The 26,608-nt window shown below is 42.6% G+C and overlaps 1 protein-coding gene across 1 annotated transcript; it reads left to right on the top strand.

Annotated features, from left to right (window-relative positions):
- Positions 1-6,260: 6,260 nt before the first annotated feature.
- On the top strand, positions 6,261-25,934 carry slc6a5 (solute carrier family 6 member 5). The gene is made up of 15 exons (XM_071915386.1): positions 6,261-6,758; positions 9,221-9,368; positions 10,001-10,132; positions 10,281-10,454; positions 12,063-12,213; positions 13,286-13,418; positions 14,973-15,107; positions 16,042-16,145; positions 17,058-17,182; positions 17,331-17,443; positions 20,696-20,827; positions 21,371-21,470; positions 23,432-23,532; positions 24,569-24,736; positions 25,779-25,934. The coding sequence occupies exons 1-15, from the start codon at positions 6,261-6,263 to the stop codon at positions 25,932-25,934; spliced, it is 2,370 nt and encodes a 789-aa protein (XP_071771487.1).
- Positions 25,935-26,608: the final 674 nt, after the last annotated feature.

The raw sequence follows: 26,608 nt of genomic DNA, 5'->3' as shown, positions 1-26,608 counted from the left end.
ACCCATAATGTTGTATGAGTCGGTCTCTTTGTGAGTGTATTTATTCATTAAGCCTGTATACAATAGGAAATGTGTTTGGTGCCAGTGATGGTGTAATATTTGAGACGATTTTCACCCTTTATTCTAATCCACATCCCTGTTGGATCAAATCATCTCGATAAAGAATAATCACTAAGGGGAATGGACTGCCAACTCTCCTTTTAAAGAAAGATTTTGTGTTTTTGCAAAGCGTTTCCCTTAATCGTCCCTCCACATTCTCCTTACTGTCCTACTTTGAGCTGTGTGGGATCTCACTGGGGGCGTCATCCATCTTCCATGAGCTTACTGGGACAATGCGAAATTAATTTAAGCTTTAAAAAGGCTGACTAAAGCCTCTTTACATACTTCATTGAGCAGCCCTGCTTGCAATTAAAGACTTTTCCGTTTCTCCCTGAGATGATGAATCCTGAACTTGGGGACAGAGTAGTGATCTGTGAGCGGGAGGAGCAGACTGTGGGCTTGGCTGCCTGTTTTATTGGTGATTTGACAGTCACCTCTCCTGATAGATGCCTACTTCTTCTATGTCCTCTGCCATTTTCCTATTAACATAGTCTGGTCTGCTTAATGCTATCAAATAGCAGTGTATGGATTCTCAAGAAAAACGTGAACTTCTGTTTGAAAGGCTAAAAGGTTAAATTCATGGCAAATAGCAGATGTTTCCAGATGTTTTACTGCTGTTTGACATGTTCTATTGCTGCTATTTGTTATATATACTGAATGACAAAATATTAGGGATATGTTTCTGATAGTTACATCTCCTTTCACAATCCACATGTCAATTGTCTCAAAGCTTAAAAACTCTTCTCTAACTCGTCTGCTCCTCTGTATCTACATCTCCTTTGTGATTGGTATAGATTTAATAAGGGAAATCAATAAGGGATAATGGCTTTTGCCTGGACTCATGTCATCAGTGTACTTCATGAAGAGTAAGTGGCCCTCAGGTTTTGTACATTCAGTGTATGTCACGTATAATGCATGTTATCATTGCTTTAACTGAGAAGAAAAAAGCTAACATGCTGAAAAAGTTGAAATGCTATCAAGATGTGATTTAGCAGCGTTTGAAAACTTTTTTTTTTTTTTTTTTTACCATTTTGAATGAACCATCTGGGTTTAGAATCAAGAAATTAACGATCTTAACATCTCTCTCATAGGCAGCCATTCATTTTCTGAGGCACATAAAGATCTATAACTTAAAAAGTAAAACTTCTGTCTCTTTTTATTAAATAGTCCAATCGCTGTCGCAAGGTAAAGATCCAGAGAGTCAATGTGGTAAATAAATCTCATTAAAACTGTCTATTAAAAGTTTTTATACTAACAAAATGTTATAAATTAGGCTACTAAATGTTTTAAAATGACATGGCAGACGATGTGAAACAGGTTTGGATTATAGTTGAACAGCAGAGTTTTCGGAACAGATGCAAAAAGCTCGGCAGCCTTATCGATATTAATTTTCATTTATTTATTTATTTATTTTTATTTTGTGATCCATAGACTCTATTTGCCTAACAAAAAGTTCTGATACACAAAATGTCCCAAAAGTATCCAAAAATAAAATTAATAGCCCAGCAGAGATCGATTTGCTTCATTTTTGAAATAATAGCAGCAAGAGAAGCAGAAGAGGCACCAAATATATATATATATATATGTGTAGCCTAATAGGCCTATGATAATAATAATAATAATAATAATAATAATAATAATAATAATAATAATAATGATAATAATAATAATAATAATAATAATAAATAGAAGACATTTTAAGTGCTCTTGCTGAAGCAATTACACGAATTATTTCCAGAACACGGATTGTGGTGTGACGGGCCTGCAAGCCAGGACTGATGATGATGATGACGATGATGATGATGAAGCTGAAGCTGAAGCGAGGCGTGGGCCCCGGGCTGACCTCAGCTGGATGCGGATCTTATCATGCAGGCGGCAGTGGGAGTGATCCATTAATTAGACCGGCTCATGTAATTAACGAGCAGGAGATACAGGCGCAGCTCAGCAGCACAGATCCTGCAGTGAACTGAAGGCTTCCAGGCCTGCTGCGGATAAAATGTCCCACTGGAAAACTTCAAGACTGAGATTCCAACCCTGATGAAAGACTTGGTGATCAAACCTGAAATCATGTGGCCAAAATTGTGTGCACAGAAGCGCTGAGGTCTTGTGTATTGTTTAGACCCAAATGACTTTCAAACAGAAAAACGAGGGTTCCTCCAGGGTTCCTTGGTTTGGTTCGTGGTTCTGTCACGACTCGAGCAGCCTCTGATTTGTCAAAATGAATAAAACTGGCAAATCATAACTAAGAACCTAGTGGTCTTTAAAAGGTGATTTTATGCTGATTTGGAACATTTCATGCATCCTTAAACGGTTCTTCATAACCATCAGGGTCCTGTGGAACCATGTGAACGTGGTGCTGTAGAACCTCTCTGAAGGGCTCTGGAGGCTCCTGCAGTGCTGCAGCCTCAGCGACAGAGGAGGCGACTCGGTACCTTTTTTTCTGTGAGTGTGGTAAAACCTTAAAGGACAATTTTCCGCTACTTTTTATGAAATCTTTTTGTTAAATGGCTCATGAGGATGATGCTGGATGTAGCCCGTTTGTGTGTGTGTGTGTGTGTGTGTGTGTGCGTGCGTGTGTGTGTGCGCGCGCGTGCGTGTGTGTGTGCGTGTGTGTGAGCGGGGCGGGCTGTCAGTCCGTGTGTTCAGCGGACTCGGGAAGAGCAGCAGAAATCAATTACAATTATTCTCTGTTGACAATGTAATTAAAGCCAAGGCGGCCGGCTAATACAAGCGCGTCAGCCTCTTATCTGGAACGGACGTAGATTTACAAGCGCAGGGAGCGCGCCGCGCATAGCAAGTGAACGGGCCAAAGTGGGCCAGTCCTCCCCGTGATGACTCGGTGTGTCCCGTTAACCACTGGTTTCAACAGTAAGGCTCGACGGGCCGCGGGTTACACTGATCTGAGAACAGCTGAGAGGCGTTGAGTGACTGGCTGAAACCTTCTGAGCTGACCTGAAGTCAGTGCAGGATCCGACTCACCGCCTTTACATTACATTACATTACATTATGTCATTTAACAGACGCTTTTGTCCAAAGTTAAGTAGGCTATATTTTGGCATTTGTACATTTTTATTGAAACGGCGTTAACACACGTTTTGATAACAAAAAAAAACGCAAATCTTTAAGAAATCTTTTATTTTTATACCACATTAATACTGATTCATGTTATTCTTTTGCCTAGCACTACAGTTTTTGAACAGTAGGCTAGCTAAACAAAGTGGTTTAGATTAGAGCATTAATTATTAAATTAACACTTTAATAGGCAAATAATAGCCTAATAATTAAATGTTATTCTTCCACCTAGCTAAACAAAATGGTTGCTATGTGACACATAGTCTAAGTGCCGGTATATGTGATTGGTTAGTGCATTAATATTTAAATTAACAATTTTAAAATATCATTAATAATATTGAAATTTTAGGCTATTCTTCCTTCAAGCAATATCATTCTTGAACAGCAGCTAAACAACGCGGTTGCTAAGACACATGAGGCCTAACTGGTATGAGTGGTGATTTAACGTTAATGCATTCATATTTAAATTAGCTGTTATGAGTTTATCGGTCATTTTACAACGAACTTGACTGGAGCTATTTCAATTCATCGTGCTTTATTGACAAAAAGGCCTAAAGTTCACAATACTGCCACAGCATCAGGAGTAAAGATCAACATTCTTATATGAAATCCTGAAATCCAGCCCCCTTGTATCTGTGTGTGTATGTGTGTGTGTGTGTGTGTGTGTGTGTGTGTGCTGCTGCGTGCTGCATTCACTTCCTGCACCACACACTGAGCTTCAGTCTATATGGGAGTTTGGCCTATTCGTGTATAGACGCAATAAAGACACTGTTATCCGTTTTATAATTAACAATTTGTCCTTAACGAGGGAAAAGATGCCCCGCGTGCCTTTATTAGTTTCTTGGAGATTTCCACATACAGGACTTGGATGTAGAATATCCGTTTAAAGGGAAAGTTGTACAGTCTTATGCGCAATGCAGTGTTTTAGGACAGGACAGCTATGGCACCGTTTTTTCCCCAACTTCCACAGCTTCCAGTATAGGCTGCTATAGTCGCTGGCTCCGGTTCCTCGGTACACACGTGACTGTATAGAAAAAAGCGTAAGACTTTAACAAATGAGTAGTTTCATGAAGACCTCGCCCACGTTTTTTGAACTTGATCAATGCTGCTATCGGTGACGCACGGAGCAACGTATAGAGCCCGCAGCGCGCTGTGCGTAAATCCTTCCAAGTGGAAAAGCTATATATAGTTCAGGCCGTTTTTAGCCGATAGTTTTCTAACACTCTGCTGTTTTTTGCTATACGATTTCCACAAATAATATGTGTAAATGGGTCAATAGTGGATGCCGATCTCACGCTTCATAGTGTCATATAACGGTTTTAATAAACACTTCTGCAACTAAAGCGCTCTCTGGTTTTATAGTCCTGTTTCTGCAGCTGTACCCGCAGACAGGCCTGCGTGCTGCACCACGGCCTGTAAAGACAAATTAAATTATTGAAAGTCTTTCTATAAATGAATAGGCTGGTGGATGATACATGTCTGTTTGCCAGAAGGACTGTAACTGTAACTGTAACAGAGAAACTCCACTCAGCACCGAGCAAATATTATTTAGACCCAAATACCAGTCTGATACAGCAGATCTCCTCCAATAAAATACCTGGAAACCTTCCTCAAAAAAGGCTGCATGTGTGTGTGTGTGTGTGTGTGTGTGTGTGTGTGTGTGTGTGTGTGTGTGTGCGTGTGTGTGCACGTGTGTGTGTGTATCCTACACATCCCAGGAGACAAGTGTATTAATCAGCTTTGAAAGAGTCGGTCCGGCACGCACGCTCGCACAAACGGCGTGACCATAACGCACGCACACACGCGCGCGCCCTCGTCGTCTTGGCTCCGGTGTCCCTTTAAAAATCCGAATCCAAGGCCAATGATTTATCAAACTCCTATTATCAAGAAAATGTCAAGCGAAGGGCACCTTGCTCCGCACTGACGCAAAGCCCGCTCTTTCCCACGGCGCTATAGAAAGCTTTGCACTAAGCCGCTCCACTTCCACTCCTCTGTCGCCTTTCCAGCTGTTTCCAGCCGCTGAGCGCGCCTCTGCACAACATGGTAAGTGCCCGGCACACTTTCTGTGCTTTTCTACCGGCCGTTTCAGCTCTCTTATTCACTTGTTCCGAGCTATTTTCGTGCGTTTTGGCGTTTTTTTTTTCATAAAACACGGACCCACTGGAAAGTATCCGGGATGCGCGCTGTCCGCGGTGCTGAACTGCAGCTGCAGCTCCGCGTCCAAACTTTGCTCACTTTACTGTACTTCGTTCAGTCGCTGCTGACATATTAGCCTGTTCTCACTCTCAGCTGCTTGTATTTAAAGTTGCAATGGATTAAAAAAAAAACCCGTTTAATTTCCTTCCACCGTATCGCATTCATTTGAATTTATTCGTTTTATATTAAACAGAGAAACAATTATAGCCAGATGCACTTTCTTTTTTCCACTAATTAACAGCATAAGCATGTGTTTGACATAAAAAAAAATCAATCGGCTGATTTTTTCTTCTTTTTTTTTTATTTTACCCATGCTTTTTTTTTTTAGAATCTCGTTGCTTTTTCTGGTTGCTTTCCCCCCTCAAAGCTAAATTGCAGGGAGTCATTTGTAATTCCGCCCCGGGTCCGCTCACTGCTGTAACGCCGGTGATCGTGCATGCCTGCCGGGGAGAGGGGAGAGAGCTGCCGAGAGACCGGCAGCTTGTCTATTGCCCATAAAATCAGTGGATGTGTGGGGCTGAATGACATGGGGGGGAAATGGGGCGTAAAATTAAAGAATCTTGCAGAAACCGAGAACGGGAGAAGCAACCCCCCCAACACACACACACCCACACACACACACACACACACACACACACACACACGCACACGCACACGCACACACACACACACACACACACACACACACACACACCCGGTAGACTGTGAGCTGAAACTATAGACCAGCAGAGCCAGAACATGCTGCAGAAAGAGCCGCTAAAACGTTACAGAAACTCCCGGTGCGGCTTTTTAAAAAGGGATTCATCGTGTTGGTTGTTAGTGTAACGGGAGAGATGGACTGCAGCCGGTTTCTGTCGCTCTGCCGCCGTTTGTTTTGCTGATCTGTCACTCCCATGTTCCAGGATTTCTCTGACCAGAGAGACATGGCCAAACAGCCGGCCGGCGCCGTCGCTCCTACCGGCTACATCCCGTCACAGCAGCCCGACGGAGCCGCGGGACTTACAGCAAACAAACCGGAGAACGCCCCGTGCCAACCGCCGGCCCCTCACGCGCACCCGGCGCCTCAACCGCCGCCTCCGTGCAACGAGAGCAAAACTTTTTGTCCCACGGAAAATAAACCGGGAGACCCGGAGACTAATAAAGTCTATGGGACGTTTAAAAGCGCCGCACCGGCGGTGCCTGGATCCGTGGCTGCCAACTCGGCCTTCCGGAAGGATTCCGCCGGTTCGGCCGCCGCTCAGGCCCGGGCGGGGTCTGTCCAGTACGTCGACCCGCTCCGGGCCACCGCGGAGCAAAACAACACCTCGGGCAACTGGACGGCCATGAGCCAGACCACCATCATACTGGGAACAGATGGGAACACGTCTGTTCAGCCCGGCGCCGTGGCGGGGGTAAGTCAGCTAAATGAACCGTTTCCACACCGGAGCGGCTGAGCAGAGAGCAGCTGCATGGAGACGCTGCACTGGAATTAGGTGCGATACGGATGATGCCGTCTCTCTCTGATAAGACAGCTGACTGGAGCGACCTGCTGCCGGCTGCCTGGGGAGCAGAAACCCCCGGGAGCTTTTAGAGGCACCCAGAGCTTTAGATCAGCGCTGTGTGATGGAGGCAGCGTGTTAGCTGCTGCTGTGCCAAAACTGTATCCACTGAAAAATGTGTTTCCCCTGGCGGTGTGTTGTTTTTGTCCATTGCACGAGGTAATTATGATGGGGGAAATGCGCTTAATAAATGACAAGCAGACTAATGTGGAGCCTGGCAGCTTCCATGTAGAATTACTGGAGCTTGTGAAATGATTTTGATCGGCTTGAAATAATCCGATCAAAAACAAGTGTGATCATTATGAGGCACCTGGGTTTCTTTCAGTCTTTGTAATCCCATGAAATGTTTTCACAACCTTATTTTTCTGTGTGAAAAATCAGCGATGGGAAAACAATCAAACACACAAAAAAAGAAATGATTTTTTTGTGTTTTCCTGCGTGGCGTGACGCACCGCCAGGGGAAACGCATTTTCAGGGGAAATGAATTTTGGCACAGCGGCTGCATGTGAGCTCAGGCCGCACAGGCTGGATGGATGTTAGCACTAAGCGAAATGGCAGTGGTTCATTTAACACATCTGCTGCATGCAGGTAGGCCTGGATGTGTGTGTATTCTGCAGTAAACCGTCCGCCTGTAAAGAGGCTCTCGTGTATCAGTGGCAGCCAACCTCAAGTGCTGAATTATTACGTGTAATGCATACTGCAACTTCTGGATCCTGAGTATAGAAGCTATTTGGCGTCCCTGTCCTGCCTCGTGCTGTTCAGGTTTCCCTCTGCTGTCAGTCTGCAGTCTGTATGGGAAAGTCGCTGCACCAGTATGATTTACCACCAAAACTTGTAAACTCGCTGATATCAGCTAAATTTCCTGAGGTAAAGTGGAGCTGGATTGCTGATAACTGTCAATACGTTATTATTATCTGATCGGTGTGATGAATTATTAGACACAGTAGATCTCCAGTCAGCTCAGAGGGAACATTGGTACTAAGTGGATGATACTTTTCGTTTTAGGGCTGATAAATTGATTTTAGGTGATTTTGTTGTCTCTGCTTGGTCTTTGTTCTCAGTTATAAAGATGGAAAAAAAACAAAAAACTGCAGGATCAAATTAGTCTCAGACGGGCCCGGTACCGTCCGGGGCCCGGTGGGCCGGTGTGATACAGTAATGTGTTACATAAGGCTGCGGATTGTTTCCAATCCCCGCGAGGGCATTCCTCTCCTCCCCTCTGCGCGCGCGCCTGTCCGGTGTGTTCCATAGATAAGCCTCAGCCCCCCCCCCCCCCCCCCCCCCCCCCCCCCCCATCTCCAACCCTCTCTCTCTCTCTCTCTCTCTCTCTCTCTCTCTTCATCTCTCTCACACACACACATTTTCGCACACACGCTCCCATCTCCCTTTCCCCATGGCGCACAATCAAAGGGAAATAAGGAAACAGGACCGAGCTGTTTATGAATCTGAATATTCATACTGTCACAATTTTGAATTTGCTCAGGCAGCTGCAGCAGTTGGATCCACGTTAGTTTCCCCTTTTGTTCACCTGTTTCATTTGCGGAATACAGTTGAGCTCCTTTTTAGTCTGACATGAGATTTATGGTGTGAAATTCACAGCAGGCCTCGGTGTGAAGGGGCCTGCAAAGTGACATCTTGGCAGAAAATTGATATATAGAATATATATAAAGCTGAGCTCTATTTGATCTGATTTTTATTTAGTGAAAAGATCGCATTTGTAACCATAAACGAAATTAAAATAAAGGTAAAAATCCAGAAGACGTAGGTGAAAACCCTATGTAGAAAAGGGTGTAACTGCACTCAGTTTTTATTTAATTTTCTGAATCTTAATCTTTGTAAAAGTATGAATGAGTATGAAATTCCTATGTTAGATTTTGAATGAAAAAAGATGCCATCATTTAAAGTTTTGCTTTTGGTCTGCCATAAAATCAGAAAATGTCATTTACGCCTCTTTTGCTCCAAACCCCTGATGTGATGAACGGGTTTGTTAAGGGGAAAAATAAGTTAATGTTTTTCTGAAAATATGTTGCATTTTTGTTCATATTGGTGTTTTTTTGCTTAATAATGAAACTGACTGGAGATTAGTGTCCAGCCATCCTTTGATCTTCCAATACAGAACTGGTTCAAACCTTTCAAGCCCAGTGGCTTTTAATGTTTTATTTATTTTTTATTTTTTTGGCTCCATCTGTTTCGTTTTGACTCGTGTTGGACTGAGTGTGATCAAGCTGTGGTTTATTCTGGAGAGGGAATAAAGAGAGAGTGTAGTTCAGCCATGCAGAGACATTTTGAAGTGACCAGCGCTGTTTTTTTCTCAGGCTGACGATGATGACGAGGAGGGAGATGAGAATAAGGAGAGAGGAAACTGGTCCAATAAACTGGATTTTATTCTGTCCATGGTTGGCTATGCCGTGGGACTGGGGAACGTGTGGAGGTTTCCATATCTTGCCTTCCAAAATGGTGGAGGTAAGATGTTGGGAGAATAAAAACTTATTACGACACAGAATTGATCAATCATTAAAGTCACATAAAAAAAAGCATTACATCTCGGCAGGCAGGGACTGAATTATTTCCCTTTACTTCCAGTGAAATGTCTGCTCCATCTGGTCATTAAAAAAAAAAAAAATGAAAGAAAAAAAATTGTCTCAATATGGTTAAAAAATGTTGGAAGAGATGTATTTACATCATTATAGGACTTTTATAGGAGGTTTATTATTATTAATAATACTAATAATACGAATAATAAAACTGTAGATAATAATAATTAATATTAGTAGTAGTAGTAGTAGTAGTAGTAGTATTGTTATTATTATTGTTATTATTATTATTATGCTACATTTAACCTACTTGCTGGGTCATTTGTTCAGCCAGGCCCTCAGCTATTTCTAGATAAATTCCTGGCTATGATTTTTATTCATGAATCAATCTAATGATCCAGATTGTGTGTGTTGACTGCAGACAGAAGCCTGGCTGTCTTCTTTTCTTAAATGACAAAATCAATAGATGATCTGACGCTTCATCCTTGGATTCTCGTTGGTTTTTATTTGGACTCTTGTCACTTTCAGGCTTTGCGGTTCATTCGTTTAATTTCCTTGCAGGAGCTTTTTTGATCCCCTACCTGACAATGTTGGGCATTGCCGGGATCCCAATCTTTTTGATGGAGGTCTCGCTGGGCCAGTTTGCCAGCCAGGGCCCGGTGTCCGTGTGGAAAGCCATCCCAGCCCTGCAAGGTAACCTGCGCCGACTGAACCCCCACTGTAAAATAAACTGTAAAAATAATCAGATTTAATACCCAAATAATCCTCATTTCTTATACTCACGCGCTTCTACTTTGCTTAAGAGTAATTTATATATTTCATTCTCATTTATTTATTTTAGGTTGCGGGATTGCCATGTTGATAATATCTGTCTTGATAGCCATATACTATAATATTATAATGTGCTGGACACTGTACTACCTGTTCGCTTCGTTGAAGGGCTCACTGCCATGGGCTAACTGTAGGAATGAGTGGAACACGGTGGAATGTAAGGACAAAGACATGCTGCTTTTAGGTAAGACACACACACACACACACACACACACACACACACACACACACACACACACACACACACACCAAAAGCACCTCTCTCCACAATGCGCAATGCGTCATGGCTCCTCAGCTGAGGTGTCTTGCAAACCTGCAGTATAATGAATCGTGACCTGTGATCTCTGCGGTGTTCAGCTCTCCGTGTTCTCGCTCTCCCCGGTGAACGAAACCCCCAAACCGAGCTCTCTGCCGCGCGCTGCCGTTCACTGTTCACCAGGTAACAGTTTATTGTTGGAGCTGGAGTGTTATTCCCGGTGATGCAGGCCGGTAAACTGCGGCCAGAGCCTCAGTCTGACAGATCACACCTGGAGGGAAATATCTGACACCTTCTCGATTAATAAGTGATATTTATAATGTGAGATTACAGCAGTTTTTTTTTCTCTTCTGGAGCTGCAATGTGCAACTGATCTTTATTGGTCTGGTTTATAAATGTAAATGTAGAAAAAAAATAATGTTTTGACAAGAGCAGTGAAGCGGAGGCGTTTGACACAGAACTGCATCGAATAAATATTGACATTCGATTCAGATCATGCGATATTCCCCTTTTGCAATTTTGTGAATTCAGCACAAAAACTGCTTGCTTGACAAATTTACTGTACAGCTGTGCTGCAGTACCGCAGTGAGCCCGAGACTGACACCTGCTGGAGGAACTGAGTACTGCTGTATCTCTCTCTCTCTCTCTCTCTCTCTCTCTCTCTCTCTCTCTCTCTCTCTGTGTCTGTATCTCTCTTCCATTTTCAAAATTGGGGAAAATGATAGATAATTAAAGGGAAAAGAAAGAGAATGGTAATAAAAACATCTGCTAATGACAACAGAAGTAAAGCATAAAATATGAACATCAAAATTGTGATAAAATTATTAAAGAGAATGTATAAAAGCAAGCGTTTCTATGTTGTACATGTAGCCCTCTCTCTCTCTCTCTCTCTCTCTCTGTATCTCTCTGAATCTCTGAGTGACAATTATGTGAAGTGCAGTAATTCTTTGTAAAAAAAAAAAAATATGCAGAATGTCATTCTCAATTTGGGGAAATATATTGTCTTGAATTTCAGTAATTCAATAATAGAATAAACTGTATTGAATGTAAGGCAGCAGTGGGAGTTTTATCTCCATCTGAAGGCAAACATACTGTAGAATATTAAAGAATGCAAGACGCTAGAGACAAGGAAAACACAGGCAGGGACATTACTAAACCATTATGAATGTATATTTAAACAAACTGTTGATCACGTGGGATAATAGAATAAGTTGAAGTCAAGATCTTTCTGGCGTTCGCTTCGTTTGTAGGCTGCATAAAAACTAAAAAGCAGAGTTTCTCAGTTTCTTTTTTGAAAGTATAGATCTAAAATGTAGAGCGGTAGGAGGATCATTTCTATAACTGACTCTGTGATCGACACCGATATCAAATACAGAGTCATTTCCATAACTGACTCTGTATTTGATAACGGCGTCCATCATGAGTCTGAGTAAATCTGACGTGAGCCGTCACGCGTCAGTCCGTCTGTCCCACAGTGCAGCAGCACTCTGAGCCCGTCTCCCCCTGTTGATGTGTGTTGGTTTGTGGTTGGAACAGACACCTGCATCCTGCGGGACAGAAACATCACCTCCATAAAGAACTCCAGTTTCTGTCTGTCCGCCAACGCTGTGGGAAACCTGACTAAACTGCTAAACATGACTGTGGATGGGAACAAGACCTATGTCAGCCCCAGTGAGGAATACTTCAAGTAAGTGATGATTATCCCAAACAAACAAACAAACAAACAAACAAACAAACAAACAAACAAACAAACAAACACTGTGACTTCTGGCCAAGAAACCAAACAGCAGTAAAGACTTTTCCCTGTCTTACATGTCCAAAGGATTTAAATTCCACATCAACAATACTCCATTAAAAGTCCTGCATTCAAGATGTTGCTTAAGTAAAAGTATATTAGTTATTAGCAGTAAAATGTACTTAAGTATCAAAAGTAAAAGTCCTCATTCTTTCAGAGTGTTAAATTATTGAAGCATTAACCTGTAAGAAGTATTTTAATGTTGTCGGTCTAACTGCTCCATATACTGTTGGGGAGTTTAAACTCTAACAATGCAACATATTTTATGAGCTTATCGTATGTTTTGCATGTAAAACCTTATTCTGCAAAGTAACTAGTAACTCCAGCCGGCAAATAAATGTAGTGGAGGAAAAGTAGAAAGTCTCACTCAGTCCAGTACCTCAAAATTGTACTTTAGCACAGTACTTCAGTAAATGTACTTAGTTAATTTCCACCTCTGGTGATACTCAGCCCACTTCTGTCCGGGACGGGAGAAAAACTTTGAAATCATTTTCCTCAGTTTCATTTCTCCTTCCGTTACTGCTGTTTGGCTTTCTAGGGCAGAATAAATGGATTTTATTTAAAGGCTCCCAGTTGCATTTTTCTCTGTGTTTACCTACATTCTGCTGTCTCACCTCTCACACTTGATGTATACCTTTTCGCTGTTGTCAGGTGAAAACCTTGCATCTCTGAAATGTTAACTTTTCAGGAACTTTCAGAAAATCAGCCTTGTTTTTAGCTCGACCACCATGTATTTTTCAGTTTATCCAATGGGGGTTTGAAAGGGTTTCATAGACCCAAGAGGTCGTGGAACTTCCTCAACCCATAGAGGAGCATGTGATGCTTCAATTTAAGTTAAGGCATGAAAATCACCAAAATTATGAGTTATGAGGTTTTCACCTGACAATGACGATTTGTAGATGTGTAATGTTTGGAATTTAATCAATTTTCAAGCTAAGTGTTGCTGTTTAACACCCACCCGCAGGTACAATGTGTTGCACATCTCTAAAGGGATTGAATTCCCAGGAGACATCCGCTGGCCGTTAGCAGGCTGTCTGTTCCTGGCCTGGATCATCGTCTACGCCTCCCTGGCCAAAGGAATCAAGTCATCAGGAAAGGTACGCTGACAGAGAAACACCTGTCAGAAACAAATCCTCCATCCTCTTTCCCTGCTGTTCCCACCTTCGTCCGGCAGGAGGGAAACAGGAGTTAGTTATTGTTCAGACTGAATTCTTGTGGCGTGTCGCCCTCTAGAGGAGATGGAGATGAGATGCACCGCTCTGCTGCATGTAGTGACACTCTGGCAGGAAAGTGGACAGTGGAAAGTTAAAGCACAACACCGGTGTTTTGCTAAAGGATAAGGTCTGTGATTTTGTTCCTGAATATAATGAGTCTCTTCATCCCTGTAGTTCTTGGATCCACAGAGAATATTGTCTCCAGAGTCAGCTGTCAGTTGAAACAGCTCCGCTGCCTCTTGCTGCAACAATGAGTCCAAACTGTTTGTCAAAATATCTCCAAAAAAAGCTGTTTGTTGAGTAAACATGACTCAGTTCCTCCATTACACACAAATTATTTTTCTCTGCCACAGCACAGACCGCTGTGGGGTGAAAGGCGGTTCCTGGCGGAATGATCTAGTTCTGGACGGTCAGGTCAGATTGTAAACAGTAGAGTTCGGTAGAAGATGATCCGCTGAGTGGAAACGGTGTGGCGCTGCTGCTCCGGGCCGTGGAGAGAAATATGTCGGTCGTCTCCGTATCGTTCTCACAGACTGGATTTTTTGGAGATATTTTAACAAACAGTTTGGACTCATTGTTGCAGCAAGAGGCAGCGGAGCTGTTTCAACTGACGGCTGACTGGAGACAATATTGTACTACAGGCCCTACAGGTATATAAGAGACAAAATATATATAGGTCCAAACTTATCCTTTAAGTTAGTACCAACGGTCCAGCTTCCGCTCTGTTTCTGCACACAGTCAGCATAGTTGCAGATATCAGCGCTTGTTTTCCTCCTTCAGAAGAAGACATTTGCTTTGGCCAAACAATCAGTTTTATCCCACAGGAAGAACTGGAAGTCTCCTCCAGGAAATAATCCCTCAAAAACATGTCGCCTCTAAAACTTCACATTTTTATTTAGCGTGTCTTTGTTAGCCGAGACAGCAGTTCATTTCAAGCTAGGTTTGACACCATAAAGTAAATGTAAAAAAAAAAACAAATTACATACAGCATGCATTGCAAAATGATTGGGGGAAATGTAAACTAGATGTAGACAGAAGTAAATTTGCTGTAACTAAAAGACAGTGTTCATACTACAGTTCCACAGATTGTTCCTGTCCAACCATCAAAATTTTGAGTATATTCACATCTGTTCCACTGTGTTTTAAATCATTACAGCCTCAAAATATGAGTGAAACCTATGTTTAGCTCTCTTATGCTGTCAGATCTTGATGAAAAATCTCATAATAAATTTAGGTGAGAAAAAAAAAAGTCTAAAATCCAAGAAATTAACCAAGTAAACAAAGCCAGGATCTTGAGGATTACCACTTAAAGGAAACCCAGTCTTAAGTTGAAATAAACAAGGAACCAGAAACCTTTTCAGTGCCTCTCTCTCTCTTTTCCTCTCCTTCTCGTTTTTATCCTGCCTTACTCTCGTCCCGTCTCTCCTCTCTGGTCAGGTGGTTTATTTTACCGCCACGTTTCCCTACGTGGTTCTGGTCATCCTGCTGATCCGAGGCGTGACGCTGCCCGGCGCCGGAGACGGCATCCTCTACTTCATCACCCCGAAGTGGGAGAAACTCAACGATGCAAAGGTACCTGATCCTGGACGGGTTCTGTCCCACCTCGCAGGGAGGGGCTGTTCCACAGTCCAATAGTTCAAAAATGCTTTGTTCATAATCTCGAGCTTCACAAATGTTGTATTGTTCAAAATGAATAATCCACTTTATTAGGTACACCTGCTTGTTAACACAGACCGCCTGCTCCTCATCATGTGGCAGCAACTCAACATACAGTATAAAGCATGCAGACATGGTGAAGTGGTTTAGGTTTTTGCTCGACCAAACATTAGAAAGGGCGAGATTTGTGATTGAAGAGACTTTGAGCGTCTGACTGTTGGTTCAGCCGCTCAGAAACAGCTGCTGCGCTCCTGGGATTTTCACACTACAGTCTGTAGTGTGAAAACAGAGAGACAGCAATCAAAAACAAAGTAAAAAACAAATAACAACAACAAACAAATGCTTCAGTAACAGTCTTTACAACAGTGGTGTGCAGAAGGGCATCTGAACACACAAGTTGTTGGTCCTTATGATAAATGTTGCTATAGCAACAAATGACCAGCCGGTACTAGATAGGTGTACCTAATAAAGTGGCCAGTGTGTGTAAATTCAGCCACCGGGACTCAACCATGGTGTCTTAGAAAAGGAAACAGATTTTCACCACCGCATCATGTTGACACTGTCACTTTGAAAGTTGTGAAGTTGCAGGGGGTTGTTCACATTTTTTTTTAATGGTTTTAATGGTTCTACTGGTACAACATGAAGGAACCACTGGAAATACACTGTTTTCCAGGAAGTAAATCTATTGGGGATTTTGCAAAATTTTGCAAATGTTTTGTAAAACAGGTGTATGTTATGATATGGAGAATTAGCTAACAAGGAAAAAGCTGTTTTACATTTCTTTGTGACTTTAAAATCAAAATCAAAGAGTTATTTGCAGTGTTTGACCTGCGCTGCTCTTCTCTGTCAGGTGTGGAAGGACGCGGCGACCCAGATCTTCTTCTCTCTGTCGGCGGCGTGGGGCGGCCTCATCACGCTCTCCTCCTACAACAAGTTCCACAACAACTGCTACAGGTAAACACACAGCAGGTAAACCATGCTTCTGGCAAACACACTGAAACCATCGCCGGCCCGTAGACACATGACATCTGTGCCCGTAACGCACAAATGTCAGTAATAAACATGGTGATGTTTTGCAGCCAGTGATATGGTGTTTCTTTCTTTTCCCGTACGCGCATGAGAGTTAAGAAACCAAAACTGTCAGCTGATTTGGAGCTAAATATCCACTCTAGCTGCAGAAATTCATTTCTGTGGTTAGCAAATCATACTCTGACACTATATAATACTAGGAACACACCAAAATTTTATAATGATTTAAGGTTTCATTATTTTTTTTATTTATATGAGGTGTCTATATGAGGTCTGATGTTCTTTGATGCCGAAATTGTTTAATGACCCTTGTTTTCCATAAGACTTCCTACCTTGATACTTATTTCATGATAACAAACTACGAATGGAACAAATATAATTTGGAAGAGCTGCTTGTTAACTGTAGTTAGATCATGAATTCTGCTGTTAATGCTAATGTTTTAAGAGTTCATGTAAATCTACATTTTTGTAGATTTCATGAATAAAATCCTGAAAAGTTGTGGTCAAATGATGAGATTTAAATAGGCTATGCTTTTGTTGAAATATTCCCTGAACTGCTGAAATGTCAATGATCGATGTATTTAAAAAAAAAAAAAAAAAAAAATTCCCAAACTCCTTTTAGACCTGTCAGTTTTTATTCCTGTCACTAGAGGGCGCTGCTTGATCTCTCATCTGCTTGTACACAACAGGCAGATGTGTCCTTTATGTACCAAATGAAACAGCATCAGTATCAGTGTGTAGACCATGTTCTGATTATTGCTGTACTGTTAAAACCACTAAAGCAGATGCTGTTTTGTTTAACCTCCTTCTCTGTTTTTTTTTGTTTTCTTCTTCCAGGGATACTATTATAGTGACGTGTACAAACAGCGCCACCAGTATATTTGCTGGGTTTGTCATCTTCTCTGTCATTGGTTTCATGGCACATGAGTTGAAGGTGCCAATAGAGAAGGTGGCAGATGAAGGTAAGATACCAAACTGCACAGCGACCGGCCGCACAGAGCGCTGCGGCGCACAGAAACACAGCTCTTTATCTGTGCTGGGGCATCTGGAACATCATGTGTGCATGTGTGCGTGTGTGCGTGCGTGTGTGTGTGTGTGTGTGTGTATCAGGTCCAGGCATAGCGTTCGTTGTGTATCCAGAGGCTCTGACCAGACTTCCCCTGTCTCCTTTCTGGGCGATCATCTTCTTCCTCATGCTACTGACTCTTGGCCTGGATACCATGGTAACCACCTCTCTCTCACTGTGTGTGTGTGTGTGTGTGTGTGTGTGTGTGTGTGTGTTCTTGTATTTCTACTACTACTACTACTACCTATGTATGAGTACCAAATGTCCTCACAAGGATAGAAAGATGAAGAAAATTCCTCCAAAGTGAGGACATTTTGCTGCTCTTCACCTCTGCAAGGGGCGAGTTTAAGGTTAGGATTTTGGTTTAGGGTTCAGATTTGATTTAGGATTAGGTTCAGGTTAAAACCACTTCTACCCTGAAACCCTTTATTTTAAATTCTACTCAAGATCCTAAGGTTTCCAAAGATACCAAACATGTCAGGCTGAATTATAGGGAAAAATTATGCACAAACATCTATATTTGTTGTAATGGTGCAGACCTAAAAAATGATGTATTGGGTTTCAGAATACATACAGAATTATGTATGTGACATTGTCATACTATTTGGAAAAAAAATAAATTTCTAACTTTGAAGCTACTTAAGAGGAAACTCGGGGTGCGAGGGGTTAAGATTTGGGGTTAAGGAATGAATGTAGTCAATGAAGGTCCTCACAAGTATAGTAATACAAATGTGCGTGCCTGTGCATCAGTGTGCAATATGTAATAAAAATTAATAGTAACTTGCATATTTCTAAATGCATGTGGAGACTTCATCATTACCTGGGTGTTGGTTTGTGTTGTGTTCACTGAAGCTGCAAAAACAAACACATTGTTTTTCTCGACGGCCCCAAAGTTTCCCAACATTAAGGATCTTTCTGGCAGTAATGAGAGTCTCTAACTTTTGTTTACTCCAAAGCACACACTCACTTTCATAGCATCATACACCTATGTATAAATTCTACACACATCCACCAAATTATCAATAGAATTTTGTGCAGCACACCACACTGTCTGTCACTGACTGGGGATCTGCAGTCTAAACAGTGCAGACCGTAATTCACCTAAGCACCGTACATGGTGAAAAGAGTTACACACAAACAGACCAGTGAACACACCCAGCCCGGCTCTGACAGAGGGGCAGCTGAACTGTAGGAGATGGTAATGGCTGGAAAGAGTACTTGAATGTCCTACTCAAGTAGAAGTACTGTTTGTTTATTTGTTTATTTGTTAGGATCCCCGTTAGCTTTGCCCTAAAGCACAGCTAGTCTTCCTGGGGTCCACATTTAAAAACATACATTAAACACTACAGTCAACACAAATGGCAAACATAAACATAAGCATAAGACATATATTTAAAAAAACAAACAAAAAAAAAATATATATATATAACAACAAAAAAAATAAAAAACAAAATAAAAAAATGAAAATAAATAAATATATATACAACAAAAATAACACAAAAAAACCCATCAAAAATAAATAAATAAATAAATAAATAAATAAATAACTAAAAAAAAAAAATAAAAAAAATAAAATAAAAAAATAACTGTTACTTTGCTGGTATTTTACTGAAGTAGAAGTCAAAGTTCTGGTGTAAAAATCGACTGACGTAAAAGTAAAAAGTGTCTCATAAAATGTCCTCAGAGTAAAAGTTCCTGAGTTCCTCTTTAGAAAAGAGAACGTTGTCAGCTGTGATCTTTTCCATCTGATTCTAAAAGAAGAGAGGACAGAGTTCAGACTAGGAAAAGGTCTGCACACCTGTCTCGTTGCCACCTGTCACTGCAATAAAACAACTGATGGCTAGGGTTAAGGTTTTGGTTCAATAGGAACGACTACAGCTGAAAATGAAACCTTCCCTCCCAGTAGAAAACTTAAATTGGAATTTAAACTTTTGGAATAACAGGATGGAAGTTAATCTATGTTTACAGTAAAAACTAAACTGAGCGAAAGTGAGAAAAGAGGATTGAAATTGAAATGTAATCTTGCTTAGTCCTTACACTAAGTGTAAAGTTTAATGCAACAGAATGTATTGCTAAACCGTGATTTAATCCAGTTTAAAGGTTTATCCTTGTTGGACTTTTTAAGTTACAGCACTAACTCTTCCACTACTTACTGCACCGGTTCATTCTTAATGTAAACTTTGCTGAGCAAAGCCTTCAGTCTGCGGGACGGTTTAAAAACCAGAGCGGCCCCGAAGACCCTCCAGGCACAATCTTAGGCAAACAGTTCCAGATAAAAAGCCAATTCCTCCAAGTGCAGCGTGATGCCCCCGAGCCCGGCGGGGGGCAGAGGGCAGGGGGGAGCATTAAGACACAAGTCAACAGTAATAGTAAATGATGATGTTACTTTGCCTTGGCGGCGGCGGCTCAGAGCGCCGGGCGAGCTGCTTTGTTGTAGCGAGCAGCTTGGCGGTAATAGGCTTGGGATGTTGACAGGAAATTAGTTTTGGGAGCTCAGGAGGAAGGAGAGGAGCGGAGAAGTGGCAGATAGCTCGGTGCCAATGGGTTTCTACAGCACACACACACACACACACACACACACACACACACACACACACACACACACTACACCTCCCTCCTGCAATTTGCCTGTTTGTCTATTCATCCACTGCGGTCCTCTGGGTCCTGAGCCCCTCTTGCTATCATGTAACATTCCCTAATCTCCAGGCAGACTCCACCTGTCAGGTCTCTCTCTCTCTCTCTCTCTTCTCAGCGCTATTTCCACCATGATTTGTGATTATCACTTCACCTATTAAAGGTCCCATATCATTCAGTTTTCATGATTTTGTTTTAAATCTGCTATGGTTCAGGATAAGAACGATGTTTTTTTATGATGTTTTTTTTTTTGTGCATATAATAAATGTAGTTTGGTTAAAAGGGGTTTATTGAATGAATGTGAAGACTAAAAGTCACAATCCTGGACCCTGATTGGCCGACAGCAGCAGCTCCTCTAATTGAAAAGAGGTAAACCTGCTGAGTGGACGCTTTCCAGTTCAAATTTTGAACACTGGCCTGATTGGACGGATTTCAGCAATTCTTTAGTGAAGGGAGCCAATCAGGACAAAGTCCAGCTGTGATGCGTTTCCTGGAGTTAGTCCGAAACTGCCTGGAGAAAAGGATGGATTTTTAAAAATGAATTTAACCGCTCAAACAAAATCAAATTTGAACAACGCCTTGATTGATATTTGATCACAGAGGAAAAATTGAGTTCTTATAATCAGGCTTCTTTAACTCTCCTCTTCCCCTGTCTCCTTCCCTTCTTCCCTGACTTCACTTCTTCACTTTGTCTCTGACTTCTCGTCTATCCTCTGTCTTAACCCCCTCCTCCTCATCCTCCCATCCTCCCCTCCTCCTCATCCTCCCATCCCAGTTTGCCACCATTGAGACCATCGTCACCTCGGTGTCGGACGAGTTCCCCAAGTACCTGAGGAAAAACAAACCGCTCTTCACCCTGGTCTGCTGCGCCTGCTTCTTCATCCTTGGATTTCCCATGATCACAGAGGTACGTCACACACACAAACACACACACACACACACACACACACACACACAGGCCTCATGTCCCCAGACAGAGGTCTTACATTTACTCCCTCGTTTATTCATATCTGGTGCCATGCCGCAGACTTGAAACAGGGAGCGGCGGCGTGTTAGCATTCACCCCGCGAACCTCCGACTCTTCTTTGAATAAGCCGACAGATTTGTGCATGTAAAGCGAAGCTCGGCCTTCGGAGGACAGGCTCACTGAGTGGAACAAGAGAGGCTGGAGAGCTATTAAAATCCCCCCAGACAGCTCACAGGGAGAAATCCGGCCTAAAGCAGGATTCACATATGTCATTTCTTATGATCTGGTACAATTCAGTGTGAAAGTTATGACCATGGACAAGTCTGCCTCAGAGCTAGAAAGAAACAAGTGAGGCAAGATTTCAATCTGGATGTTATCGAAAGACAAAAGCCTAGAGCTCCTCCAAGGACAATGAAGCGTCTTTGCAATATTTTGTATTCATGTGTGTGTGTGTGTGTGTGTGTGTGTGTGTGTGTGTAACAGAGTGGAATGTACATGCTGCAGTTGGTGGACACATTTGCAGCCTCCTACTCTCTGGTCATCATTGCCATCTTCGAGCTGGTGGGAGTTTCCTACCTCTATGGTGAGTACAGCTATTACTGTAAAATCAATCATGAGCCCAAATGTTAGTTTGATTTACCTTATCAACCAGGGTTACACCAATATTGCCCTTTTTTTAAATATCAAATATCGGACAGCTGTGTGGCAACTGTGTGGACACATGGATGCTAATCACTCTCATATATTTGGACGTGTGAAAAGATTTCTGGGAAGTTTTCTGGGATGAGATACGCTCAACTTTGAGAGAGATCTTAGGTGACGAAATCCCCAGTGATTGTAAGATATTATGCTTCTGCGTAATGTGATATTAAAATGTGACTGGTACCTTTGTGAGATGTTTACTTGTTGCCGGCAAAAAAGCAATCACCACAAACTGGTACAAAACCCCTGGTCTTGAACAATGGATGGACATTGTAGGGGAAATATTTGCTTTGGGAAAAATTTACATTTATCCTAAAGACAAAGGATGTATTCCATAGAAAAATGGGACAAATGGACAATCTACATCACATAGAGGACACTGCCAACTCTTGATATGAATAAAAATGGCTGAAATGTAGAACAGTGCACTAGATATCTATGAAATATGAACCCCACACTGTTTACTGTTCATTGTTAACTTTTGTATGATACAATTCCCAGTAAAAAAATAAGTGACAAAAAAATAAATCGGATATCGGCCAGTCAGTTTTCTTTGCACATTTTATTTTTCCATTTAATTGTTTCCCCTCCCATTGAATAGGTGTGGAGGGTCACCAGCTGCCTTAAACAGCTTCTGACACTAAAATAATTTCATCAATGGAGAGTTTTAGTATCCAAAGGGGTGTGACCAAGTCAACTTTGCTCGAGTCCCAAGTCAGTCTCAAGTCTTGAGGCTCAAGTCTTAAGTCAAGTCTCAAGTCTAAATGTAGATTTCCAAGTCAAGTCCATGCCATTAATGTCAAGTCTCAAGTCTAAATGGAGTCCTGTCAAGACAAGTCAAGTCAGAACAAATCAAGTCCAGTATCAATTTAATATCTTAAAGAAAACTAAATATCTAGGACTTTTCAATGCAATGTGGTTTTAATAGGATTAAAACTTGGTAAGAGCATCATGAGTTTGATTTCTATAATCGATCTGTATCGGCCTTCAAAAACCCGTATTGGCTGAACCTACTGTCAGCACGAGCCTTCTCCTATTTATGATGGGAGGCAGTTCATCCAAGTCCCTAGATTTATCTATATAGCACATTTCATACACAAGGCAAATTCAATGTGCTTCACATAACACACACAAAAAAAACATAATTTGTCAGGTAAAATGACATTATCAATTAAAAAAATGACATTAAAAAGAAAGAAAGAAAGAAAGAAAGAAAGAAAGAAAGAAATAAAGATAAAATAGGTAAGTAAGGATAATAATAAAACATAATAACACCTGTTACATCTACAAAGGCCTCCAGATGATTTAGCAAAAGGCCACAGGCAAAGGCTTCATTATTCACAATCCCTATTCCCTGCTGTATTCACGGTGCTGTTCAGGTCGTCACCACTAGGTGTCTCTGTTGTCATGTAAGTCGCACAGCGGCAGAGCGCCCAGGTGTGTCATGAGCCTGTTACCAAGGAGCTAGCGGCTCCTCCGGTCTGTCACCGCGTCGTACAGGTGACATATTGAAATGATTGTGTGGCTCTGGATTCATGTCACTCACTGTTATCCGTCAATAAAGGCAGAGGGACGCCGCCATCTGCTACGCCGCTTTTTCTTCTGGAAGCTTCTCAGGGACAGAAACTGATGCTCTGTCTCTGTCTCTCTCTCTCTGATGCACACACACACACACACACACACACTCACAGACACACACACACATAAAGGATGGGCTGTATTTGCTGATCCCCTTTGTATGGGACCTTAAACCCGGGTCACTCTCTGTGTCTCGTCTCTCGGACTTTCTCCCATTCCTCTTCCCTCTTCATTTTTTTTTTCTTTTTTTTTTTTTTTTCACAGGTCTGCAGAGGTTTTGCGAGGACATTGAAATGATGATTGGTTTCCAGCCAAACCGCTTCTGGAGAATCTGCTGGGCCTTTGTGACTCCAACCATTCTGACGGTATGTTTGTTTTTCATCTGTCTCACACACGCACACACACACACACACACACACACACACATGCACGCACACAGCGTAAATGTTTCCATTTTCACTGACGCCTTTCAAGTTCATTGATTTGCCATTGAAAGGAACAGGAGCAATTTTTGCCCTGTTCCGGTGAAATCTAAAATTATTTCTTCCTTCCATTTTGCGTCACGTCACAAAGTGTCAAGCTGTTTGTGTATTTCAACATAGTAACTGCCAAGTTGTTAGTGTGGCGTCAAGTCGACTGCTGCACACACAACAGCCTCGAGAACTATTTTTCCAGTAAACACACATTCTATAAACTGACCTCTTCTTTGTTACATGCAGTCCAATGCGGGCTGTATGTTCTGATGCAATTAGATAGTTTGTGGTGCAATTTTTCCTTACTAAAAAAATGAATTCCCTCACGCACAGATCACCTCTGCATGTTTTTTTGTCGACATTTCGGCCGAACTGAAACGCTGACAATAACATATGCAGGGGAACTTACTTTTTTTCAACTTTCCAATGCACCATCACACCGGCTGCCAGCTGACCTGCACAACATATACAGTACATGTATGATAACAGCAGCATTAACAGCAGTGTAGCATCAGAGCAGAGGCGATGATGACAGTGGTCAACCTGGCTTCTCACAAAAAAAGCATATAACGGATTCATGCAACACCATCAGACTTTGTGGCCAATCAGCAGACAGAAGAAGAGGCAAACCCTCCATTATTGGCCCAATCAAACCACATGGGGACAGTGGAGAGACACAGACAGGTCCAGAGCTGCTGCCTGCATCGCTGTGTGAAATCAGGACCTAAATATATTCAAAAATTTTGTATTTGTTTGGGTCAACGTTGATTCATCACCTCCTCCTTCTCCTTGTCCTCCTCCTGCTCTTCCTCCTTCTTCTCTTCTTCCTCCTCCTCTTTTTCCTCCTCTTCCTCCCCCTCCTCCTTCTCCTCCTCCTCTTCCTCCTCCTTCTGCTCTTCCTACTCCCCCCCCCCCATGCTCTGTGCAGGGCATTCTGGGACTGAGCCTGTACCAGTGGAAGGTGATGACGTACGAGGACTACACCTACCCCACCTGGTCCATGGTGATGGGCTGGCTCATGGTCACCTGCTCTGTCATCTGGATCCCCATCATGTTCGTCATTAAGATGCACCTAGCCCCCGGCACCTTTATTGAGGTACACACACACACACACACACACAGAACCGCGGGCAGCCATTGTGACGGTATGTTTGTTTTTGTCCGTCTCGCACACAGTCTTACTCACACACACAATCTCAGAGAAATCAATCGCCTTGTCCTTCTCTCATTAGGAGGGAGAGGCGGCTGCTGGCTGAGTGTTAATTCGGGCATTATGCTGGCAGTCCGGCGGGTCCTTTTTAAATACTCAGATTAATGGATGATGATGATGATGATGATGATGGTTTTCAGCAGACTGCCCTCACATCTCCGTTCCCTCAGCAACCGCCTCATCTCTGAACATCCTCCAACTTCAAATTTGACATCTTTTGTTTTTTGCTTGCTTGCTAAACTGTAGCCTACTACATGTCATATAAAAGTGCCAACCTGATCTCACACAAATATGTGAAATGAGCACGGCTTGTTAACACCAAATCACGTGTCGGTGGCATGTAAAGTGTTACAATTCCGTGTTCCCAGCATGAAACAGTTACATGAAGGAGGCACGACTACAAACAGCAAGTAGTGTCACATTGAAGTAGTTTGGTGGAAAGTCAGGGTGTCGTGGTCGGGGTGGTGGATGGGCGGATCAGTTTGACTTAAGTGCCAGCAATCGGAGTTCAATTCCCAGCTTGTACGAAGGAGATTTCTATCATGAGTGAAATTTAAATTTTTAGCGAAAGTTTTTCTTATTTAACCATGACCAAAGCCTTTCCCTAACCTTAACCTTAAGTTGTTTTAGTTGCCTAAACTTACAATATTACATTACATTATTGCATTACATTGCATTACATTATGCCATTTAGCGGACGCTTTTGTCCAAGTACATTTTATCAACAGTAGTCAAACCGACTGCATATCACAGTCTTCAACAGCTAAGTCTTCAATAGGAATAAGTAGCATAGTAGCCTAAACTTAACCCTAACCTTAACATTAACCAAAGTTGTTTTACTTACCTAAACTTAACCGTATCTTAACTTATCTATCCCTCTCTCTCTCTCTCTCTCTCTCTCTCTCTCTCTCTCTCTCTCCCTCTGCAGCGTCTGAAGCTGGTCTGCTCCCCTCAGCCAGACTGGGGTCCGTTCCTGATGAAGCACCGTGGAGAACGCTACAAGAACATGATGGACCCGCTGGGAACCAACTCCCTGGGCCTCAAGCTGCCGCCCAAAGACTTCCAGCTCGGCTCCTACCAGTAGCAGCCCCGCCCCCCCTCCCCTCCCCTCCCCTCCCCTCCACCAGCACCAGACCCACCTCCACCTCCACCTCCACTCCTGCCGGGGCACTGGGGGGGGTGTGAGGTGCCCAGTTCCAGACCGACTCCTCCTCCTCTCCTTCCTCCTCCTCCTTCCTCTGCTTTCACTTCACCCCTTTTGCTTCCTCTCTTCCTCCCTGTAACACGGATGAGAGAACGAGCTCCCTCATCCCTCTCCCTCCTCTTCTTCTTCCCCACTTGCTCTCTTCCAGCAGAGAGGAGTGGCTGCCCAGGCGGAGCCTTCTCCTCCGACGCTGCTTTGTACTCGGTTAACGGGCTTCTCATAGCCTCCCATACATGACCACTGATTACCAGAACCCTCTCCCAGGGATCTTTATTCCAAGAGAAAAAATGTGTGTGTGTGTGTCCTGAAATGGCACAGCTCAGACTGCACTTGCAATATTAGACTCACCATAGCTGTTTTCCCTATGGAGTTGTGTATGTGTGTGCGTGTGTGTGTGTGTGTGTGTGTGTGTGTGTGTGTATATGTGTGTGTGTGCGTGCCACCGTTGCACTCGTACTTGTGTGTAGAGATAATGAATCATCTTGGTGCAAGCAGACACAGGAAAACAAAAAGAAAATTGAGCGACAGAGAAACAATGGTTCATCGAGCTCGGC

The sequence above is a fragment of the Centroberyx gerrardi genome, chromosome 1 (genome assembly GCF_048128805.1).
Source record: "Centroberyx gerrardi isolate f3 chromosome 1, fCenGer3.hap1.cur.20231027, whole genome shotgun sequence".
NCBI lineage: Eukaryota > Metazoa > Chordata > Actinopteri > Beryciformes > Berycidae > Centroberyx > Centroberyx gerrardi.
The sequence above is the reverse complement of the archived record's forward strand: the minus strand, read 5'-3'. Positions and strand labels throughout refer to the sequence as shown.

Excerpts from the sequence above, each read along its gene's own strand:
- slc6a5 (XM_071915386.1), top strand. The coding sequence starts at position 6,261 with ATGTTCCAGGATTTCTCTGACCAGAGAGACATGGCCAAACAGCCGGCC. Across the intron at positions 9,369-10,000 it reads TGCCTTCCAAAATGGTGGAG|GAGCTTTTTTGATCCCCTAC; the intron begins GTAAGATGTTGG and ends ATTTCCTTGCAG. Across the intron at positions 17,183-17,330 it reads AGAGAAGGTGGCAGATGAAG|GTCCAGGCATAGCGTTCGTT; the intron begins GTAAGATACCAA and ends TGTGTGTATCAG.